Genomic DNA, 20718 nt, shown 5'->3' with positions numbered 1-20718 from the left:
TTTCTCAGGTGTTCAAATACTTATGTTCAGCAGTGCAAGACAAATAAATTCTTTAAAAATCATACAATGTGATTTCCTGAAATTTTTTTTTTATTCTGTCTCTCAGAGTGGGAATGCACCTACAATGTGAATTTCAGACCCCTCCATGATTTCTAAGTGGGAGAACTTCGCAGGGTGTTCAAATACTTCTGTTCCTCACTGTAACTACGTATTGTAGTGGCTGACACAGGTGAGCCAGAGTCATCCTGAGCCCATGGGAAGAGAGACGATTCTTGATGTGGTGGCATCTGAGGGATCGGAGAGCTCGGTCATCCAGCTGAGCCTCGGCCCTCGGCCTTTATGCGCTGAAATCCCTCCAGATTCCTTGAATCTTTTAATGATGTTCTGCACCGTAGAGGGTGACAGATCCAAATCCTTTTTGATCTGGTTGGATGTTTGTGTTGTTATATATATATTTTTAATTGACATGTATGTTTTGTAAATCAGGTTTAGTTGTGCTTTGTTCCTATGTCAAAATCAGATTTGATTGATGGGGTGATGGACATTTTTATCAACTGAGTAATCAAGCATTAAAACAATTGCCAGTTTCAGCCCTAGTTCTCCTATATTTATTGTTCCTGTTAACTTTGATAATAGAATCCATTATTTATCTGTGAATTATCACCAAACCTGAGGGATACTTGCCTAAACTGTTTAGTAATATTTTGTGATTGTTATATATGGATGTTGTTCAAATACTGGGCAAAGACTTAAAAAAATCCAGTGTCAAACTTTAATTCTTATACCCCTTTGCTCCTCTTTTTTACCAGGTTGCCATGGAGATGCTGTTCACAGGAGCTCCCATCTCAGCCCATGATGCTTTGCTGCACGGTCTGGTCAGTAAGGTGGTGCCTGAAGAGCGACTGGAGGAGGAGACGTTAGCCATCGCCCAGCGGGTGTGTCAGGCTAGCCGACCAGTTGTAGCCCTCGGCAAGGCCATGTTCCAAAGGTGAGCGTTTTCAGAGCGCTGACACACTTTTCACCTTTTTCTTGGTAGTTGTAAGCGGTTTTTAATTCAATTTAAGGGTTGAATTTCACTTTAAATCAAACCTAATAATCAATAAACAGCATTTTGCCATCAAATAAACATTCTCACTCATTAGTTAAATATATTTTTTCAAATAAACGATTCTGTTAGTAGAAAGATCGGCTGCAATGTGCATGAGCTAAAGCTGTCAGGGGTTTAACAGACGTGTTTAAAACTTCTTTCACTTAGCTGGAATTAGAGAATATTTGATGGTAAATGTTGTAGATGCCACACTACAGCATTTAAATATGGAGTAGAAACAGATAGTTATCATTTACCATCATAATCAGGGCACCTCATGAAAACATTTTGAAAAATAGTCATTAATGCATTTGCATTTTCCTTCCCTTTCCTCTATAGACAAATGGCTCAGGGCCGAGACGCAGCATATGCCACTGCCTCTGAAGGGATGGTCGACAACCTGGCTCTGAGAGATGGACAGGAGGGAATCCGGGCCTTCATAGAGAAACGCAAGCCTGTGTGGAGCCATAAAGCAGAAAAAGCCTATGACTGATGAGCTGTTGGAGAGATCACGGCAATGATCCAGTAACTGTCCTGACTGGTGCACATGGTTTTCAGTCACTGGTGTGGGAAAATTAGCACCAGTCCTGAGTCAGTGTTTGGGCTACATAATAGTAGAGTTGTAAATTGCCAGGACTGAAGTTTGCATTATTCACATAATCTTTGCTGGAGATTTAATCTTTTTTCCTGAGACTAAAGACAAGCAGACAAGTGTTCCATAGAAGCTGCAGGGTGAAGCTGAGAAGGAAATACAGTGTTTGCACCCAGATGAATCATGGTGGCTGTGACATAACAGAATCATAAAGCTGAATAATGCTGGTACATGAACAGGTAGGAGTTATTTTAAATGTTTTATGGAAGTATAAAGGTCTGCATCATTTTCTACACACACTGACAGTTTATGCTCTGTGAATCCTTTCTGGTTTCCCTTGTTGTTGTTTGGATAAACCAGACAACTGAAGATGTCACCTTGGAGATCTTCAACATGTGACATTTTATAGACGAAACCACTAATGAATTTATCAAAAGGATCATCAACATTTTGTTGCTTTTTCAAAAATGACTGAGGACCTGAATAGCACCAAGTAAAGGAACTGATTGACCCAGTCAGAGAGGGGACAGGATAATCTGTGACACACTGATCATGTTTGACTGTGGCGCCTCCTGCTGGTGGAAAACAGATTTATCAGGCACTGAGAGAAGCAGTAAAGGCAGCACCGTCAGCAAGTTTAGAGTCCACAGACCAGCTCCCACGGGTCAGCGCTGCAGAGGAGACGGTGCCTTTAGAAGCTGTGTCAGTGTGTGAGAAGACACATCCTGGACAGGTTCAGCACCTGTCCAGGAAGTGTCACTGCAGAGAGAAGAAAACGAAGCAGCTGTCTCAGTGTTCATTGAGCAGCTCCTCACTACAAAAAGACAAAAATAAACCAAACTGAAATCCCAAAGGTGGCACTGTGGCCTCACAACAAGAAGGTTCTGGGTTTGAGCCCTGTGATAGACAAACATCCAGTCCACGGTGGACCCCGCCTCGCGCAATGTCAGCTGGGATTGGCTCCAGCCCCCCGTGACCCTCTTCAGGATAAGTGGTATAGGTAAAATCCAAAAGGATGTTCCTGAACAGCTGTTTGAAAAAACATGCTGAAGTCAAGGACATCAGTGTTCCTTTAACCAGAGGAGCTTTTAAAAATCTCAGAAAAGTTATTTATCAGGACCTGAGTAAGAGACGGGCCTGTTGAGGGGTGTTGCTGCGTGCTATGTACACAAAGGACCCCAAACTGAAGCAATGCATTGCCTGATACCTCCATAGCCTTCTCACGATTCTTCTTTGCTGTGTGTAAATGCTTCACCTTAAGAAAAACAAATATGGTTGATATCATGGAGGGGCGGCACAGCGGTGCAGTGGTAAGCACTGCTGCCTCACAGCAGGAAGATAATCCCCAGTAAAACGTTTGAGGACACGCTAACATTTCAAAAGCTACTCAGTTTGCAGCTCAGCATTTGAGAGCACTTATCTGTAAGTGTAGTTCTGGCCATGCATGTGTTTGTTTCTGAGTGTGCATTCAGGTTTTTCCACTGGGGGTTTTTTTTTTTTTGAAAGTCAGTTGTCACCAAAAGGTTAAAGTGCACAAAAGAAGAGCCAGGAGCCGGATTCTGTCGGAGGTTTCTTCTGTAAAGGGAGTTTTTCCACCCCACTCCTCTTTATGATACTGTAAGGTCTGGACCTTACTATGTAAAATGATTTGTGTTGTGAATTGGCGCCATACAAGCAAAACTTAATTCCACTGAATTGAAAAAGAATTGAGTTGATATGGTTTTACCGTGGGTGCTCCGGTTTTCTCCTACATTTGCTCAAAATCATCTATTAAAATGAATTAAATAACTCAGTTTTTCTGTTGTACTTTATTTTATTGTCCTAAATGTGTTTAAAGTTCTCTTGTATCAGTTTTTGTTATGTGAAAACCACCTGCATCAGCTTTTAAATTATAACCATGACCCAAAAGAGTTAGCAGATGAGTTAGTGTCAGCAGTGTTATGCTAAGATATGCTTGCAATACTCATTTACAGTACCCAGCTTATTAATAGGACTAACTCTCTTTAGAGGTCCCTTACTGTAACATACAGTGGGTACGGAAAGTATTCAGACCCCTTAAATGTTTCACTCTTTGTTATATTGCAGCCATATGCTAAAATCATTTAAGTTCATTTTTTTCCTCATTAATGTACACACAGCACCCCATATTGACAGAAAAACACAGAATTTTTGACATTTTTGCAGATTTATTAAAAAAGAAAAACTGAAATATCACATGGTCATAAGTATTCAGCCCCTTTGCTCAGTATTTAGTAGAAGCACCTTTGGAGCTAATACAGCCATGAGTCTTTTTAGGAATGATGCAACAAGTTTTTCACACCTGCATTTGGGGATCCTCTGCCATTCCTCCTTGCAGATCCTCTCCAGTTCTGTCAGGTTGGATGGTAAACGTTGGTGGACAGCCATTTTCAGGTCTCTCCAGAGATGCTCAATTGGGTTTAAGTCAGGGCTCTGGCTGGGCCATTCAAGAACAGTCACAGAGTTGTTGTAAAGCCACTCCTTCGTTATTTTAGCTGCGTGCTTAGGGTCATTGTCTTGTTGGAAGGTGAACCTTCGGCCCAGTCTGAGGTCCTGAGCACTCTGGAGAAGGTTTTCATCCAGGATATCCCTGTACTTGGCCGCATTCACCCTTCCCTCCATTGCAACCAGTCGTCCTGTCCCTGCAGCTGAAAAACACCCCCATAGCATGAGGCTGCCACCACCATGCTTCACTGTTGAGACTGTATTGGACAGGTGATGAGCAGTGCCTGGTTTTCTCCACACATACCGCTTAGAATTAAGGCCAAAAAGTTCTATCTTGATCTCATCAGACCAGAGAATCTTATTTCTCACCATCTTGGAGTCCTTCAGGTGTTTTTTAGCAAACTCCATGCAGGCTGTCATGTGTCTGGCACTGAGGAGAGGCTTCCGTCGGGCCACTCTGCCATAAAGCCCCGACTGGTGGAGGGCACCTTCCAACAAGACAATGACCCTAAGCACGCAGCTAAAATAACGAAGGAGTGGCTTCACAACAACTCCGTGACTGTTCTTGAATGGACCAGCCAGAGCCTTGACTTAAACCCAATTGAGCATCTCTGGAGAGACCTGAAAATGGCTGTCCACCAACGTTTACCATCCAACCTGACAGAACTGGAGAGGATCTGCAAGGAGGAATGGCAGAGGATCCCTGTCGTCATGGCGACTTTTCCTCATACACCCACGATTTTCCTGCGTGTGTTGGTTGGCTTGTTGGCAACCTTTGTGCTTCTTAGCGGGTTTCCATGGGACATTTTGGCGTTGTAGTACCTGTTGCTTGTGCTTACATGGCCCGTGTCCTAGACCAGTTTGACGTTAGTTGTCTTCTGTTATTTCCGCGTCAAATATTAGTAAATGTGAACGACATGAAAACCTAAAAAAGGGCATTTTCCACCACAGTGAGTCAGGTCTAGATGAAACAAAAACAAATAAAACACACACAACAGCCAAGCAAAGCCCAAAAATGTATCTAATGTTCCAGATGTTTCATGATTTTATTTATTTCTTTTGACATCAGCTCAAGACAAAACATGATTCAAAATTCGTTTTATTTAAACTAGTTTGGGTTATTTCTGCATTTAAAGGGCCCTATATGCAATATCAATAAAAGTAAAATAAAACTAGTAAAAACAAACAAACCTTAGAGCAGGTGTGCAGCAATAACAGAAAAGAAGTACTTGGCAAGGGCGTCTCTATGCATTGTTTAACAAAAATAAAATTAGTTCATTGTTAAAATAAAGCAATGACTAGAGAAACATGTCTGGAACAGGTTTAAGGAGCTAACTTAAAATAATCTGCTCTAAAAGTGCTGCTGCTTCTGAGCAAAGTCATTAATCTCGATTTTGTGATTTAGGTATTTTTCATATAATTCAAAAAAATCATATTAATTAAACATATCACCTACACTCAGACTTTAAAACTGTACCAGATTAACAGGGGGAGTGTAAAGATTGAAGCACACTTCCAGAGTTGTGAATCCTTTAGTCTTCATCTATGCTTTGGATTGGAAGCCAACATAGTCATAGTGTGAGAGTCAATGAACCATAAGATGATGATGCTGCTGGTGAGCGGCTGTCAGCCCATTTTCTATAGCTGCCCATATATTGCAAGTGGTTCAACACAGCTTACGTACATTTAGCTACACAAGTACTGTACACTTATTTGAGTAAAGAGCCAGAATCCTCCACCCCTGCTTATCACATACAGTACACTTGACCTAACAGCTGGGTGAGAGTGAGGATCCAGTCTGCCACAGCGACTCTTGGTGTCTACTTTTCTCTTACTTACTAGTGGGTGATTGATTTCTTGGTTGCCAGGTTTGCGTTAAATGCTGCGGGTTGCATCTGTGATTGGCTGCCATGGTGGTAGTAATAATAATAATCTTGGTTTGTATATGTGTATATATTGAGTTGGATTGGTCTTTGGCATAGGTTCTGTCATAGTGTTGTTACTATTGGTTGACAACCAATTAGTTTGATATTCATCCAGTAAAAATATTAAACATTTCTTAATTTCTAGTGATGCTTCTTTTTCTTTGCCTTATGTGGTTGTAGATGGAATATCATTGAGTGTGGGACTGTTGGCTGGACATTTAAAGATGTCACCTTAGACTCTGGGAAACTGTGGTTGATGTTATGGACTATATTCTGACATTTTAATTAAAACAGTTAAAAATTACATGAGGTTTTCATCACAAATCGGTTTAACCACTTTAAAAAATGGCCCGTTTTAGTGCTGAAACATTTAATCCATGAATGAAATTAATTTTAACAACCAGTTAATTACTTATTGGTCAATTTAAAATAAGACACTCATCCAGTAGTTCCAGCTTGTGAGGGCCTGCTGCTTTTCTGCTTCACATCATTGGAAACTGAACATTTTGGACAGCGGTTGGAAAAACAACAGTTTTTTTTATGTTTAGAAACCTCTTTTTGACACCACCTAGACTTAGAAACGAATTGATTGGTAGATTATTTGATAATGAAAATAATTATTCAACCAAACCTGGATTTAGGGTTTCATCTTTCCATTTAACATATTTTACTGTTATATTATGCTGAATAGCTTCCTAGTTTGAAGGAATCTTAAAAATGTTGTTAGAGACAGTTTGAGTCTGAGGTGATGGACATGTGAATGTATTCCACCTAATTTTTTATTGAAATCGATGATAAGCAGGATTCTTACAGCATTAAGAAAAGTGCACAATGTCACTTTGTCTGTAGTTTTTTTTAGTGTTACTGAATGGCCTTGTGGTGGTGTGATTGTTTTAATCGGAGAGATTAATTCATTCATTTCATTTGCTCTATAAAGTGTCACACCTTACTGTTTCCAGCAACAGGATTGGATCTCTTTGGATTTTCTGTCCAACCAGTAGTTCAAAACTTGTGTTTGTCATGTGCCTGAATTAGAAAATATTCTGGTTTTGCTTAAAAAACCTAAAGCCATTTAACAATATAAAACGGAGAAAAGCAGCTAAAACCTGAATGGATAACATTTTAGCTTAATAAGTTGTTTTCTTTTTAATATTGACCAATAGGTAAGGTAAGGTGTCTACAATCATTTTTTATCTGGATGTTGAAGTTATGAAGTAAAAAATGGTAAAACATGTACAGACTTATTGCTTTTAGGAATAATATGTTTGCAGGCCCAGATTAATAGTATTTCAGGCTTTCTGTGTGAAGTGCTGGAACCTCATTTTACAAATTTATGTATTTCATCTTATCTCTAACACTTTGTCTTTCTTGGAAAAAATATCATTGTTGGACCTTTTTAGTTTCATTATTAGTGAAAAAGGCAAGCAGCAGAAACAACTACATGACAGTAATTTGTAGGAAATGCATACCTCAGCATAAAACTTGTGATTTCCAGCCAGTCAGAAACAAGTCCAAAGGTTAAGTTTCACCCCATTTCATTTTATTAAGCAGTGTCAGAATGGTTTGCAATGAACAGTTTAACAAAAAAAACAAAACAAAGATAACTTAAGGAATGTAATGAACAGTATGGCAATACTGTTTGAGAGTAAATGTAAATGATTAAATGTTGAAATGTGCGACTCGCACATCTGGGACATGTAGTGTGCGCATAATCTTGTGCACCATATGTATGCTAGTGGAAGTGCCAGCAGTTGATGATGCTGCTGAGGATAATAAAACTTAATGAAGTAAAGCAAAACAGTACTGTACTGTGTGGCTGCATGTTGACAAGAGGTGGTAACTACAGGACAGCAACTAAAAAACATGTTACTAATGATTATGGAACAAGTCAGATGATTAAAGCCATCAAACCTATATATGTTAGCCCTCACAAATTAGCTTGTTATTCCTTGAGTATCTAGTAGAGTTGGAATTTAACCAAATAATTTCAGTTGGCTGTTTATTAGGTACACCTAGCTAAAACTAATGTAGTCTAAAACAACGGTTCTGCAATAAATCCTCCCTTTCTGGTTATTTTGGTAGCTGAAAACTGTCAAATCAGTTCAGTCTGAACAAAAACTGAGCAGTAACATCTTCATAAAGGGAAGATTTACTGCAGGACTGTTGTATTGGACGGACTTAATTTTAGCTTGTTGTACCTAATTGCCAACTAAGTGAATGTGGAAATACCCGGTGTCCTGTACTTTGCATGAGTTTATCAGGACAGGAAAATTATCAACAAAACTGAAAATAAAAAGCTGAAAAATAAACACTGAACCATGCTTTTTGCACAACCAGGCGGTTCAAAATTGAAATGGAGATCAAAACTTAGTGACCCATTCACTCTCTTATTCCTCTAATTGAATATAGTATTATTTCTTATCTTTGAAAAATAACATTAACAAGCATATAGAGTAAATCGATCTCTAATGTAAATATCGAAGTAACATATCAAAAATAAACATGGAAAATAAATCAAGGTTTGGCTCTTCCCTGCTACTGATAACTCAGTATATTAACAAAACATTCCACTGTACATAGACTCTAAAAGATATATCCTGTCACCTTGTTAATGATTTACATCCAAAAATAAAATTAAATCTTCAGTCAGTTTTTTTTTTCTTTTTTGGTCTTTGTAAAGTGATCTGTAAAAACATCCGAGGCTGGTGTGTGCTGCAGTGTTACAATGCAGCGTGACAAAGTCAGTACTTCACGCCTTAAGAACAGCAGAAATAAAACCAGGGTCCTGACAAAGCTAGGAAGGCTGTCAGTCTTTGACAGTGTCAGTGACTACCCCTCCATTTATATATAATTAAAAAAAAAAGCTGCGTTTCACCAGTTCTGGCTTCCTGTCACAGCAACATGGACTCCTGCATGGCAAATGCCTCCTGTGCCTGCCTGTAGTGTCGTCCTCCAAACAACTGGGGGAGCTGTTGCCTTGAGATGGGCTGCTGCTCCTGGAACTGTGTCCTATAGTGAAGCCGGCCATCTGGTTTGGGGGGAAACGTGAACTCCTGAACAGGAGACATTTGGGCTTGCTGGAAGCTAGGCGAGCGGGGCATCCCACCTGGGGACTGAGGGGGCAGCTCATCATTTGGTACCCACAGGTCCCTGTCTACAACCTGCCGAGGTCCACCTTGTGACAAGTAGTCCAGGTTTACCTGGTCTCTGGCAGGTAATGTAGGTTCACCACGGCCCTCAAACCGATAGTCCACCGGTGTGTAGGCCTGTGTGGTTAAGGTGAGCTGTTGCTGGTAGAGGGGGGTGGAGCTCCCCTGGCTTTTCAGCTGCAGGGAGTGCTCCAGGGGAAACCTGGCACCTTGGGGGTTGTAGGTGGAGCTGGGTGGCGGTTGCCTGCGGTAGGTAGCAAAGGAGTTGTTCATAAGGGCCTTCTCTGGGGAGAGGCAGTTTGGCTGCCGCCGGGTGGTGGCGTATGCCCGCTCACCGTATGCCACACTGGAGGGTGGAGGATATTGGGAGGACACAGCATACAGTCTGTCCTCTTCTCTGTGGTCCAAGCTCACGCTGTAGGTGGGATGGAGGATGGGGACTTCAGTAGTAGTTCTGCTTGGGGAATGCTGCCTGGGAGGGGTCTGGTACTGGCTCTGGCTGCCAGGATAGCTGGCCTGGACTCCCGCTGGGCTGTTGTGGGAAAATGGAGGGGGAAGAGAGTGTTTGGTCATCCTGGGCCCTGATCCACCAGTGATTGTGCTTCCTGCCAGGCTGGGTACTTGTCTGGGGCTGCCTTGATGGAGGGAAGAGACACTGAAAGGCGTGTCACTACGAGGGCTCCTTATTCTGGATGGAGGTCTCTCAAGCTCCAGGACCCCGAAATCCTGCTCTGGCAGCCCTGGTACATTGTCATACTGGGAGGCATTGGAGCCTCTGTCTGAGCCAGGGATGAAGCCCCTGGAGCGTGGCCGGTGATGAGGAGGAGCAGTGTTGTCTGGGCTGGAAGGGACTGGCGATGGCCCTCTGCTCAGCTGGTGCTCCCGGGCTGCTGCTTTGACAGCTTCCAGCTTTGTGTCGGAGGGTTTGACCCATCGCGGGGTGATGTGAGAGCTGGAGGATGTGATGGAGTGGTGGTTGGAGATGGCATGGCTCTGAGGCTTCAGACTATCGACAGTGGCGAGCGGTGGTGTGGGGGTGTTGAAAGAGGGTGGTGTTGCCTCCCTCTCAGGTGTAGGGGAGGCAGACTGCTTTTGGTGCTCATTAGGGATCTCCTCTGATCCTCTGGAGCGGACATCCCTCTTGTCAGTCTTATGGTGGCGGAACGGTTTCTCCAGCGAGTCCCGGCGTGACCGGCCGGGGGGCCGACTGTCCTGCTGCTGGTCTGGTACCGGACTTGGGTCCCTGGGAGGCTCTGCTGGCTCGGCATGGCTCTGACCATTGGCCACATGGTTCGCCACTGCTGCTCCCAGCTCAGGTGGAAGTTGCCCCAGAGGCTTCTTAGGAAATTCTTCCTCTTTACCTGCAGCATACAAAACAGCGAATGATGATGGCTGAAGACACTGTGTGGTGCTGATTCACATCAGATGATGGGTCACAATAGGGACATAGATTCATGCAACACCAATGTCATAAATTACATTCATGATGACACATAATCACATCTCCACAGGCAAAGAACAAAGGACAGAAACAAACAAATGGTGTGTGAGATTAATTTTGAGCTTGCTCCATTAGCAAGTGACACTCAATTTGGTTTTTGAAGTTATGAGTTTCAGTCCATTTCTTGTAACAGTATGTAGCTGCAGCAGTAGTCCTGGACTTGAAAGGTCATATACAAATGGTTCTTGATGAATGAACTTTGTTAAATGTAGTGTGATTGAAGGTACAATCAAACCACAGAAATGTCTTGCACCAAAGTTACTGTTCTACAACCAGAACATGTTACAAGTTGTGACTTTAATCCTGTAAATTGCTGCTCTGCTTCACCGAGAAGAAAAGTACAGTTGACAAGAACAGACAGTGATGATGAAGCTGGATGTGCTTGGGGACTGTAGGGGGAAGTGTAACCACCAGAGTCAGGCCAGGAGGCTGCAGCTGGAGGAGGATGTGCTGTGGGAGTGATCCAGGAAATGTTACTGGCAGGGGAAACTAACCGATGCTACCTCGCCAAGTTTTCCTCATTAGTAATGATCTGGAAAAAGTTAAAATCTTGTCAAATACTTTTGCCAGAAAATTTGCCAAATTTATTTGTTTAGTAACTGCTGTAATTTAAAAAAATCTTTCCTTCACCCAATTAATCCAGTTTTGTGTCTTCTTCCAGGAATTGACTGGAGACTTCCTGACCTTAATACAGGTAAGCACGTCACACTGCTTTGTTATACCAGGAGGGATGATAGTCTTCCTCTGAATCCTGCAGATGTTATTCTGAAAACCCATCTAAGTTAATTTCAGAAGCTACCCCATTAATTTTAGTTTTTAAAATTGTACAGAGATAAAGTTCTTTTCTGAAACAGGGAATGAGCAGCAAATTTTAATCTGAGCCACCTGACATGAAATCTGGATCAAATTTGTCACTGACAGCTACCTGTACATGTTCATTACTTCAGAAATTGAGTGTAGACGTTCCTGTAGTGAAACAAAACGTGTAGCTTTATTTTGTAGCTGGAAAGTATCAGAGTGGATTAACTAGTTTACTCCACTGTACCTTTAATACATCCACTAACTTAATCTTTTATTGGCTAAAAGGTGGTATTATATTAATTTTGACTGGCAAATTGTAGTTAAATACAAGAGAGCTGTGCAGCATGACATTAAAGTTTGATCAGTATTTATCACTTATGCAAATATGTCCTGAGATGTGTAATACAGTGGCGAGAGTAAGTGAACTTTTTAGCTGGTTTTCTAGAAAAATTGGTCAGAAAATATCACATGTAAAAAAAGTTTTTTGTCTTTATTGGACACATCCATTAAACGTGCTGGTGGAAAATGGAAGTGAACTGTTGGATTTGAAGCTCCTTTGGCAGCATTAACTGCAGACAAGCTTTTTCTGTAGCTGTGGTTCAGACCTGCATAACGTTCAGGAGGAATTCTGCACCGTTCTTCCTCACAGAGCTGCTTCATCTCAGACATATTCTCAGGATGTCTGGTGTGAACAGCTGTCTGAGGTCATTCCCCCAGTATCTCTGTTGGTTCCAGGACTGGGCTCTGACCGGGACACTCCACATGGCAGATTTTCCTGTTCTGAAGCTGTTCTGTTATAGATCGATTCACTGTCTTGCTGCGTCACCCAGCTCCCACTGAGCCTCGGCTGGTGGACAGCCACCCTAATAGTATCCTGTAGGATTCCTTGTTAAACCTGGGTATTCATTTTACCCCCATGATGAATGTTGTCCAGGCCCAGAGGCAGCAAAGCAGCCCCACATCGTGATGCTGCCTTCACTGTACTTTACTGTTTGAATCAGAGGTGGAAGGTAACTAAGGACATGTACTATACTTAAGTACAATTTTGAGCTGTCTCTACTGGAGTATTTTCATTTTCTGCTACGTTAACTACATTTTAGAGAAAAACACTGTACTTTTTACTCACATTTATTTGATAACTTCAGTTGCTTTTCAGAATGAGGTGAGTAAAACTAAACAGTATAATGATAAGGTTTTATTGATTTTGTAGTACTTGAGTAAGGGATCTGAATACTTATTCCACTGGCTGGGGTGATGTTTTCATGCTGGTATGCAGTTCCCTTTTATGTTGCGTGTCCTTCCCAAACAGTTCAATCTTAGTTTCATCAGTTCACAAAATAATAGTGTAGGATTATTTTAAAACAAGAAAATCTGCCACGTAGAGTGTCCCAGTCAGAGCCTAGTCATGGAACCAACAGAGATACTGGGGCAATGACCTCAGACAGCTGTTCACACTGGACATCCACAGCAGCTCTGTGAGGAAGAATGGTCCACGGATTCACTGACCTTTTCCACCAGCACTATGAAAGTTTAATGGGTGTGTGGCTGATTGTGTTTGTTCACAGTTGAAGTCAGAACTTTCCATACACCTTAGCCAAATACATTTAAAGTCAGTTTTTCACAACTCGACGTATAATCCCATAAACCTTCCCTGTTAGGTCAGTTAGTGTCACAACTTTATTTTCAGAGCGTGTATTAGTAGAGAAAAAGATTAATTTCAGGTTTTATTTCTGCCATCATGTTCCCAGTCAGACGTTTATGTACACTCCGTCGGTATTTGGCAGCATTGCCTTGAAACTGGCCAACTTGGGTCAAACATTTTGGGATGTTTTGTTTCGTCAGACCAGAGGACATTTGTCCAGAAAGTCAGATCTTTGTCCCCATGTGCAGCTGCTAACCAGAGTTGGGCCTTGGGACTTGTGGGCAGCGGCTTCCTCACTGAGCAGCCTTTCAGGTTATGTCGATATAGGACTTGTTTTTCTGTGGATACAGATACTTTGGTACCTGTTTCCTCCAGTGTCTTTACAGAGTCCTTTTCTGTTCTTCTGGGATTGATTTGTACTCTTCAGACCAAAGTACATTCATCTCTACGATGCCGTGGTGTCCCATGGTGGGACTGCTACTTGCGTAGTAGTGTTTGTACAGATGAATGTAGTACCTTCAGGTGTTTGGAAACTGCTCCCAAGGGTGAACCAGACTAGTGGAGGTTCACAATCTCTTTCCTGGGGTCATGGCTGATTTCTTTTGAGTTTTCCATGATGTCAAACACGGAGAGTATGTTTGAAGGTCGGCCTTAAAATGCATCCACAGGTGCACCTCCTATCAAATGATGTCAGTTAGCCTGTCAGAAGCTTTTAAAGCCATCACTTCGTTTTCTGGAATTTTCCAAGCTGTTTAAAGGCTCAGTCCACTGAGTGCATGTAAACTTCTGACCCTCTGGAATTGTGACATAGTGATAAGTGAATTAGTCTATCTGTAAACAACTGTTGGAAAAAGTACTTGTGTCATGCACACGTCCTAACCAACTTGCCAAAGCCAGAGTTTGTTAACATGACATCTGTGGAGTGGTTAAAAAAGTCAGTTTAATTGACTTCAGCCTAAATGCATGTAAACGTCTGACTTCAGTTGTATCTTTGTGACTTGGATAAAGATCAGACTCATTTTATGACCAGTTCATGTAGATAACTGTGTCATTTCAAATGGTTCACTTACTTTTTCTGGCCACTGTATATACTTTTCCTAAATGGCATAGTGCACTTACAGAATTAATTTACAAAAAAGATGATGTTGCCATGGTGTAATAGAAATGTATTTCAAACTCAGGTTGTGTATAGGACACTGTTGGTGGATGTTGGCAGGTGTTTTTATTTCACGGAGATTGAAAGAGGAAGTGATTTGAGTACAAGTGTTTTACAGCATCAGGGGTGTATCTTTAAAGGGCCCCTGGTGCCTTTCCTTGTTTTTTAAATGTATCCACAATGTTACAACAGTGAATTATCACCTTAGATGTGACCTAAAAGCTCAAAAGTATGTTGTAGTACTTCTATGCAGAAGTAACTTGGTTTATACGTCTTGCATACTCTTACGAGACTTTTTTTCTACAAGAATTAAGTATTAGGTGATAGTTTAAGGATCTCCTGGAATGGACATAAATCCAGGACATAGCACATTCATGTGATCTTGCCTGACATCCACTGATGTCCCCATCATATTGGCAAAATGTTATACTGCCTTGTTTGTTATGTATGTTTTCAGTAAAGCTTATTAAAAAATCCACCATTAACCAGCAGATCATTGTTAAAACAAGTTGAACAAAAGCCTTCAGTGGTGGAAGAGTGGCTCATTATCTTGTCAGCAGACAGGGAAGTGAACAGAAAGCTACTGCTGCAGTTGTGTGGGCTCTAGAATAAAGAAAAGTTCTGGTTCCTTCTTCAGCTATGCTATTAAAGGATGAGGTCGGTTATTTCCTATATTATTGTTATTTTTTAACAATTCCCACACAGAGACTAAAACCAACAATGATTTGCTCATCCATCTGTGACATAGATCTCCGTTGTTATTCAAAAACAGTTAACATCAGTGAAACACTGTTGCACTGGGTGACACATTTGTTCATTACCAAACCTGCATATTTGTTAAAAATGTTGCTCCCAATGACTACAGCTTCTTAAAGCATCTGAGGCAAGAGTCAGCAGTGCATGAACGAGATCTCTGTGAAAGCACGAGGAGCTGGTGGACTGTCATCAAATCACGAAGGTCTCGCACGTGTGCAGTTGAGTCTTGCTACTTCAGATGCTGTAAAAAAGTTGTGGTTGTTTGGAGCAATATTTTAACAAACACACTGGTCTGGTATAGGGCTGCATGATTAATTATTTTGTGAGCGTGATGTAGATCCCCGTGCGATCTTGGTCTCACGTGACAATGATTCTGCCATGTTTGCATTAGCATGGAGATGCCACGCACTCCCTTTTCCTCACTAAGCTGTGTTAACCAATAACCACAAAGTGACTTAATTCTGCCCCAACTGTTATTCTACACTAGGTTTACAGGGCAGGAAAAATAGTTGCAGCTTGTCACATGATGTAACGCAATCCTGTTATTGGTTAACGCAGCTTAGTGAGGAAAAGGGAGCGCTTAGTTTGATGCACGGCATCTCCCTGTTAATGCAGACGCGGCAAAATTATTGTAATGTGAGACCGAGATCACACAGGGATCTAAATCACACAAAGCCGTAGTCCGGTGTTTGGTAATGCAGAAACATGTCACCCAGCGCAGTGGTGTGTTTCACTGGTGTGTTTTTGCATGACAACAGAGGTCTGTGGCACAGAATAAGATAATCCAGGCTGGAGACTGACACACATTAACCAAGAGTAGAGTCAATGCATTGTTGGCTTAGTCTCTGTAAAGCCTAAATAACTAAACAGAAAGGTGACACAGGAACCTGAAAAAGATATGAAGACAGATCAAGTCAGCTTATATTATTATTTCAGAATATGCTGCAGGTTTAAATAGCCAATACATAGATCAGCTGGTGAATTAGAAACAGTATCATACAGTGCCTTTAGTTGGCCACCAGAGGGCACACTCACCTGAAACACCTTTATGGACAGAGGTGACATTACACAATTGCAACCACTTTGAAGTCCAAACATGGGAGCAAAGGGGCAAAAACTGAAAATACAAAGACAAGTGCAGAGCGAACGACTGCAAGGCTCCAAAGAAGCAACACAGCTGAACTTAGTTAAGTACACGTGGGGGAAGGCCAGTTTTTAAAAGGAAAAATTTGAGTGCTGTTGGACAGACAGACAGACTGAGGGACAAATGGACAGAGACATGACCAGTCAGGATAGCCCACCAGTTACTGTTGTAGGAGGGAATTTGGCCCCCACTCACAGCCACACTTTTGTTGTTGCTGGCTAACATTGTTTAAAAGAAAAAGGAGAGAAGGGAGATTAGTGAGGAGACAGAGAAACACGTGACTACTAGGAGCTAAGGCAGCCAGGTCTGACTGTGCTGTGTGTTTTGACACGTGAACAGGTGTATCTTTGTGGTGTGGGTACATAAGTATTGTTTTAAGAGCAACTTGAAAAAGCCTGAACCTGACCTTTAATCAGTTCTGTGTAAATTGTCACAACATACATAATAGCTTAGATCAGGTTTGGAATAAAACGCAATGAAGAACAGAGTAGATGTCTCTCTCTACGTCACCACTGATGCAAAAATGTCCCTGTGTGTATTACAGCTTGTTCTACTGTGTCAGAGTGCACTGTGCTGAACAGTACCTGGTGCAGGCAGCTCAAGCTTCGCCCTCCTGAGCTCCACCATGGACGCCTGTAGCTGCTCAATCACATAGTCATCCTCCAAGAAGAAATCTTTGGACAAAGTCACTTGCAGAAACTCCACTAGCTCCTCCATGGAAAGCTTCATGAGGTGCTCTGCAATCACACACACACAGGTCAGACACCGTCGGTCTTTGAGAGGCGGACACCAGTGTGTAGTGTAAACAGTCTTACTCTTGTGCAGCTTGAGGATGGTGTAGGACATGGCAGGCAGCACTCTTTCACCCTCCAAGATGTAGATGTCCCAAATTCTGAGTGTGAGGGTGAAGGGAGTCTGGACACAAACACAATAAAAGGTTACACACTCTTAATGATCCCCCTGTTGGGCTCACACTGACCATCTGTCTGCCTATGTATGTGGTTCTGTTATAGTCAGCAAATCCCATGAGAAAGACCAAAGCCAACACTGTGTGTGTCTGGGATCCAGTGACTTGTATTAGTAAGGCTTAGTCATTTTCTTTAACAGTTGGGCCCTGTAGCTTTTAGCCAGTGTCACTCAAATAGAAAGAAATAGAGCCTTTACTGGGGATTTCTTGGCGGCTTGATTCTTAGTTGGTTTTTCTGTTTTCATGGTATTTCACCATCCTCCTCTCAAGGATAACTTTGGCTTTTTGAACCTGCCATATTTACAGCGACACCATAGCTAGTGCTAATTTGGCTATCACTGACTGAGTTGTAGAGATTCGGGGAAACGAAAAGTCATGTTAACCTGTGTCACCAGGGCAACAGGTTAGCCTTTGAGCTCAAAATAATTTTTCACCTTGATTTCTGAGTCCAAAGGAAAGCGGATACAGGATCCAGCCATCTGGGGGTAGCCGCTACAGCTAACTGCATAGGACTATACATCTGGGTCAACTTGATGAGCAGATGACCGTAACATGAATCTGCTTTCCTTGTGACTCAAAGGTCATGAAAAGTGAGGCTAACTGGTTGCCATGGTGATACCACCTTTTGTTTCCCCGAATCCGTACAACAGGAATCAGTGATGGCAAAAGAGGCACAAGCTATAGAGTCACCATAATCACTTTTAGGGGAAACAGAGCAGGTTCTAAGTTATAACCTAAGTTATAAACAGTCATCTGATTTAGTGCATATTTGAACTAGGTTTCTTCCTGATTGCAGTTGGACAGAGAAAAAGATTCCAGTGTGGTACATGAGGGGAAAGCTATACATGAACTATGTCTGGCTATGGGAATCATAAACAAAGAAATGTTTACAGCACTTCTGTTACAGTTGAATGTCTTGCTGTTAATGTACTCACTCTGTCCAGAAAGCACTGGAAGAACCACTTCATGGTGTAGAGGCTGGTAAACACCTCTTGGTTGTCCTGCAGCAGAAAAGTGAGAGTTAGTGCAGAGAGTATGAGAAGTGACTGTTGGCACAACGGAGGGTGCTTGTTATTTAGTCCCTGAGTTTGTTGTGTGTGTCTCACCAGGTGTTGTTTCAGTTTGGGCATCATCTTCTTGAGGATGCGTTCGTGGTGCTCCTGGAAACGCATCAGCTTTGGGAAGCCAGGGACAAAAAACCCTAAAGGTGAGGCCAGGACAGATGATCATGTTGAATTAGATCAGACATTTACTCTCTCTCTGTCTGTTGTTAACACAACTGTGCATGTTTTCCAGCTGAGTTTCAAGATGGCAGCAGCTGGAACAGCTCTGTGGCCTAAAGGTCCATGCCTTCTCCGTAGCTGGTTGAGAGACAGAGAGACACAAGCGCTGTCTCTTGTGGAAGTACATCCCTGCCAAAACGTATGATTGCAGACAAACCACATTTCACTTGCTAATCAGTTTCAACTCAGCATTCGAGAGGACACAGACAAAGATGTATAAGAGCAGACTGTGATTTTTGTGCCCTCAAACGTTTTGGCGTGGATGTTCTTACTCTGTCTGTCCCCATGTCTCTATGGGAAGTACATCCACACAAAAGCCACATTTCGAGCACTACTATTTTGCAGCTCAGCACAGATTTGTAAGAGCGAGGCAGGGGAGGGCAGAATCGTGAGCGTCACATGATTTGAGAGAACAGCACAGATCCTCCCTCGCGCTCAAATGGGATTCTCCTCTTAAATACTGTACGTTTTTTGCATGCTCCCAAATGCTGAGTTGCAAATTGAGTAGCACTCACTGGTTTGTGCGCCCTCAAACGTTTTGGCAGTGATTTACTTAGTTACTCTGTCCCTGTCCTGCTCTCTCTAATGGAAGCACATCCCTGCCAAAACTCTGGAGGATGCACAAACCACATTTTGAGCAGTACTCAATTTCAGTTCGGCTTTTGAGTGTGTGCAGGAAAGAGGCAAGAGGAGAATCATGATTCCGTCATCCCTTGCTCTCAAATGCTGAGCTACAAACAGAGTAGTAACTGTGTGTTACCGTGCATGGCATGCTTGTGCCCCGACAGTAGTTTGACCAGCGCCCAGAAAGCATCCTCTTCATTCATGTAGATGAGCAGCAGCGCTGTGATCTGGCTCATGCCCTGGCAGTAGCCCACCTCCTGCAAACACACATCATGCATTGCTTTAGTTTGTAATCATCAAGTTACTGTACGTTGTTGGACCAGACTTTGTTGGTTGTCTTCAAATTAAAGCTTTTTAGCTCTCATTAGTTTGGACTTTGTGGAAAAGTGTTTCTTAGACTACGTTCACACTGCACGTCTTAATGCTCAGATCACATTTTTTGCCGAAATCCGATTTTCTTGCGCTGTTGTTCACACTGTCATTTAAATGCGACTGCCATCTGTCTCGTGTGTGAACGGTATACGGCCCTGAAGTGACCCACATGCGCAGAAGAGGACGTGACGTCAGACGCAGCGTACTGTGTTTGCGAAAATAAAAATGGCTCATGATAGCATGTGCGTAGCGATGTACCAGTTAATGTGCAATCGAAATAAAGAAATAATAAGAATATCAAGAAGAAGAAGGAGAGCATAAATATTGCTTATGGCCTCGCCTTCTCCAGCGCAGCATTGTGACGTCTGTTGCATTTCAATGACATAAAAATCGCATGAAATGCGACCTGGCCATTCAGACTGAAGTTGCATTGCAAAACATCGGATATGTATCCGATTTAGGACCACATATGAAAGTGGCCCGGGCCTGATTTGAAAAAATCAGATTTGTGCTGTTCACAATGTCATTAGGAAATCGGATATGGGTCACGTTTGGGCAAAAAGATCGGATTTGAGCCACTTCAGCCTGCAGTGTGAACGTGGCCTTAATGTTTTGTGTAACATTTGTGAGAGATCAGTAATGTGTGATAAAAAACAAATCTGCAGAAATGATTTGTGTCCTTTTTGATTAATGTGCTATCTGAACGCATCATTTTGGAAATTGAAAAACCGCACATGAACACACGTTGCAACCCAAAGACAGTAAACACCGTTTTTCTTGAATGACTCACCGTGTTGTACATGGAGTAGGCTGTGAGGACATGGAAGAGAGCCTGCTGCCTGGGAACACGAGCAGAAACCAGAATTAACACAAAACCCTGCAAACAAGCCACAGCCATTCATAGTTTTGGTTCTGTGTGCTAAGAGATTTACCTTCCAGTTAAACTGCATGTCAGCTTTTCAGGTGTAAAATAAAAACATCCTCCTTAAACATGAAAGTACTGGAAGGGCGGAGCAAGTTTCTTGATTTCAGACCAGTAGTGTTAAAAAATGTAATAGTTTTAAAACGGGTGTTCTTCCTGTGTAAGCCTGCAGTGCTGCGTTTCCACTATGGAACCCCGTACTTCTCTTAATCATCACCAAGCACAGAAGAAGAAAAACTACTGTATGACAAGTACTTTGTCAAGCTCCTGAGGTCTGGTAAAACCCAAAACATGGTTAGAAAAGGGTAAAGACACTATGGGGAACCAGCAAAAC

At 42.2% G+C, this 20718-nt stretch overlaps 2 protein-coding genes across 4 annotated transcripts in view; one reads left to right on the top strand and one right to left on the bottom strand.

The window, feature by feature from the left end:
- echdc3 (enoyl CoA hydratase domain containing 3) overlaps positions 1 to 3449 on the top strand; it is an 8567-nt gene extending 5118 nt beyond the window's left edge. Inside the window, exons 5-6 of the mRNA XM_020613340.1 lie at positions 810 to 988; positions 1427 to 3449. Of these exons, the coding sequence (XP_020468996.1) occupies positions 810 to 988; positions 1427 to 1580 (333 nt within the window). The 3' untranslated portion in view covers positions 1581 to 3449. The remainder of the gene's footprint in view (positions 1 to 809; positions 989 to 1426) is intronic.
- Positions 3450 to 7585: 4136 nt separating this feature from the next.
- Positions 7586 to 20718, bottom strand: part of usp6nl (USP6 N-terminal like) — an 80457-nt gene continuing 67324 nt past the window's right edge. For all 3 annotated transcript variants that reach the window (XM_020613312.1, XM_020613310.1, XM_020613311.1), the window contains 7 exons: positions 20253 to 20301; positions 19227 to 19347; positions 18290 to 18384; positions 18119 to 18184; positions 17032 to 17131; positions 16801 to 16953; positions 7586 to 10577 (listed from right to left, as the gene is read on the bottom strand). In XM_020613312.1, the coding sequence (XP_020468968.1) occupies positions 8959 to 10577; positions 16801 to 16953; positions 17032 to 17131; positions 18119 to 18184; positions 18290 to 18384; positions 19227 to 19347; positions 20253 to 20301 (2203 nt within the window). In that variant the 3' untranslated portion in view covers positions 7586 to 8958. The remainder of the gene's footprint in view (positions 10578 to 16800; positions 16954 to 17031; positions 17132 to 18118; positions 18185 to 18289; positions 18385 to 19226; positions 19348 to 20252; positions 20302 to 20718) is intronic.

This window comes from Monopterus albus, unplaced genomic scaffold (genome assembly GCF_001952655.1).
Source record: "Monopterus albus unplaced genomic scaffold, M_albus_1.0 scaffold132.1, whole genome shotgun sequence".
NCBI classification, from domain to species: domain Eukaryota; kingdom Metazoa; phylum Chordata; class Actinopteri; order Synbranchiformes; family Synbranchidae; genus Monopterus; species Monopterus albus.
Note: the sequence above shows the minus strand (reverse complement) of the source record. Positions and strands in the feature narration are given on the sequence as shown.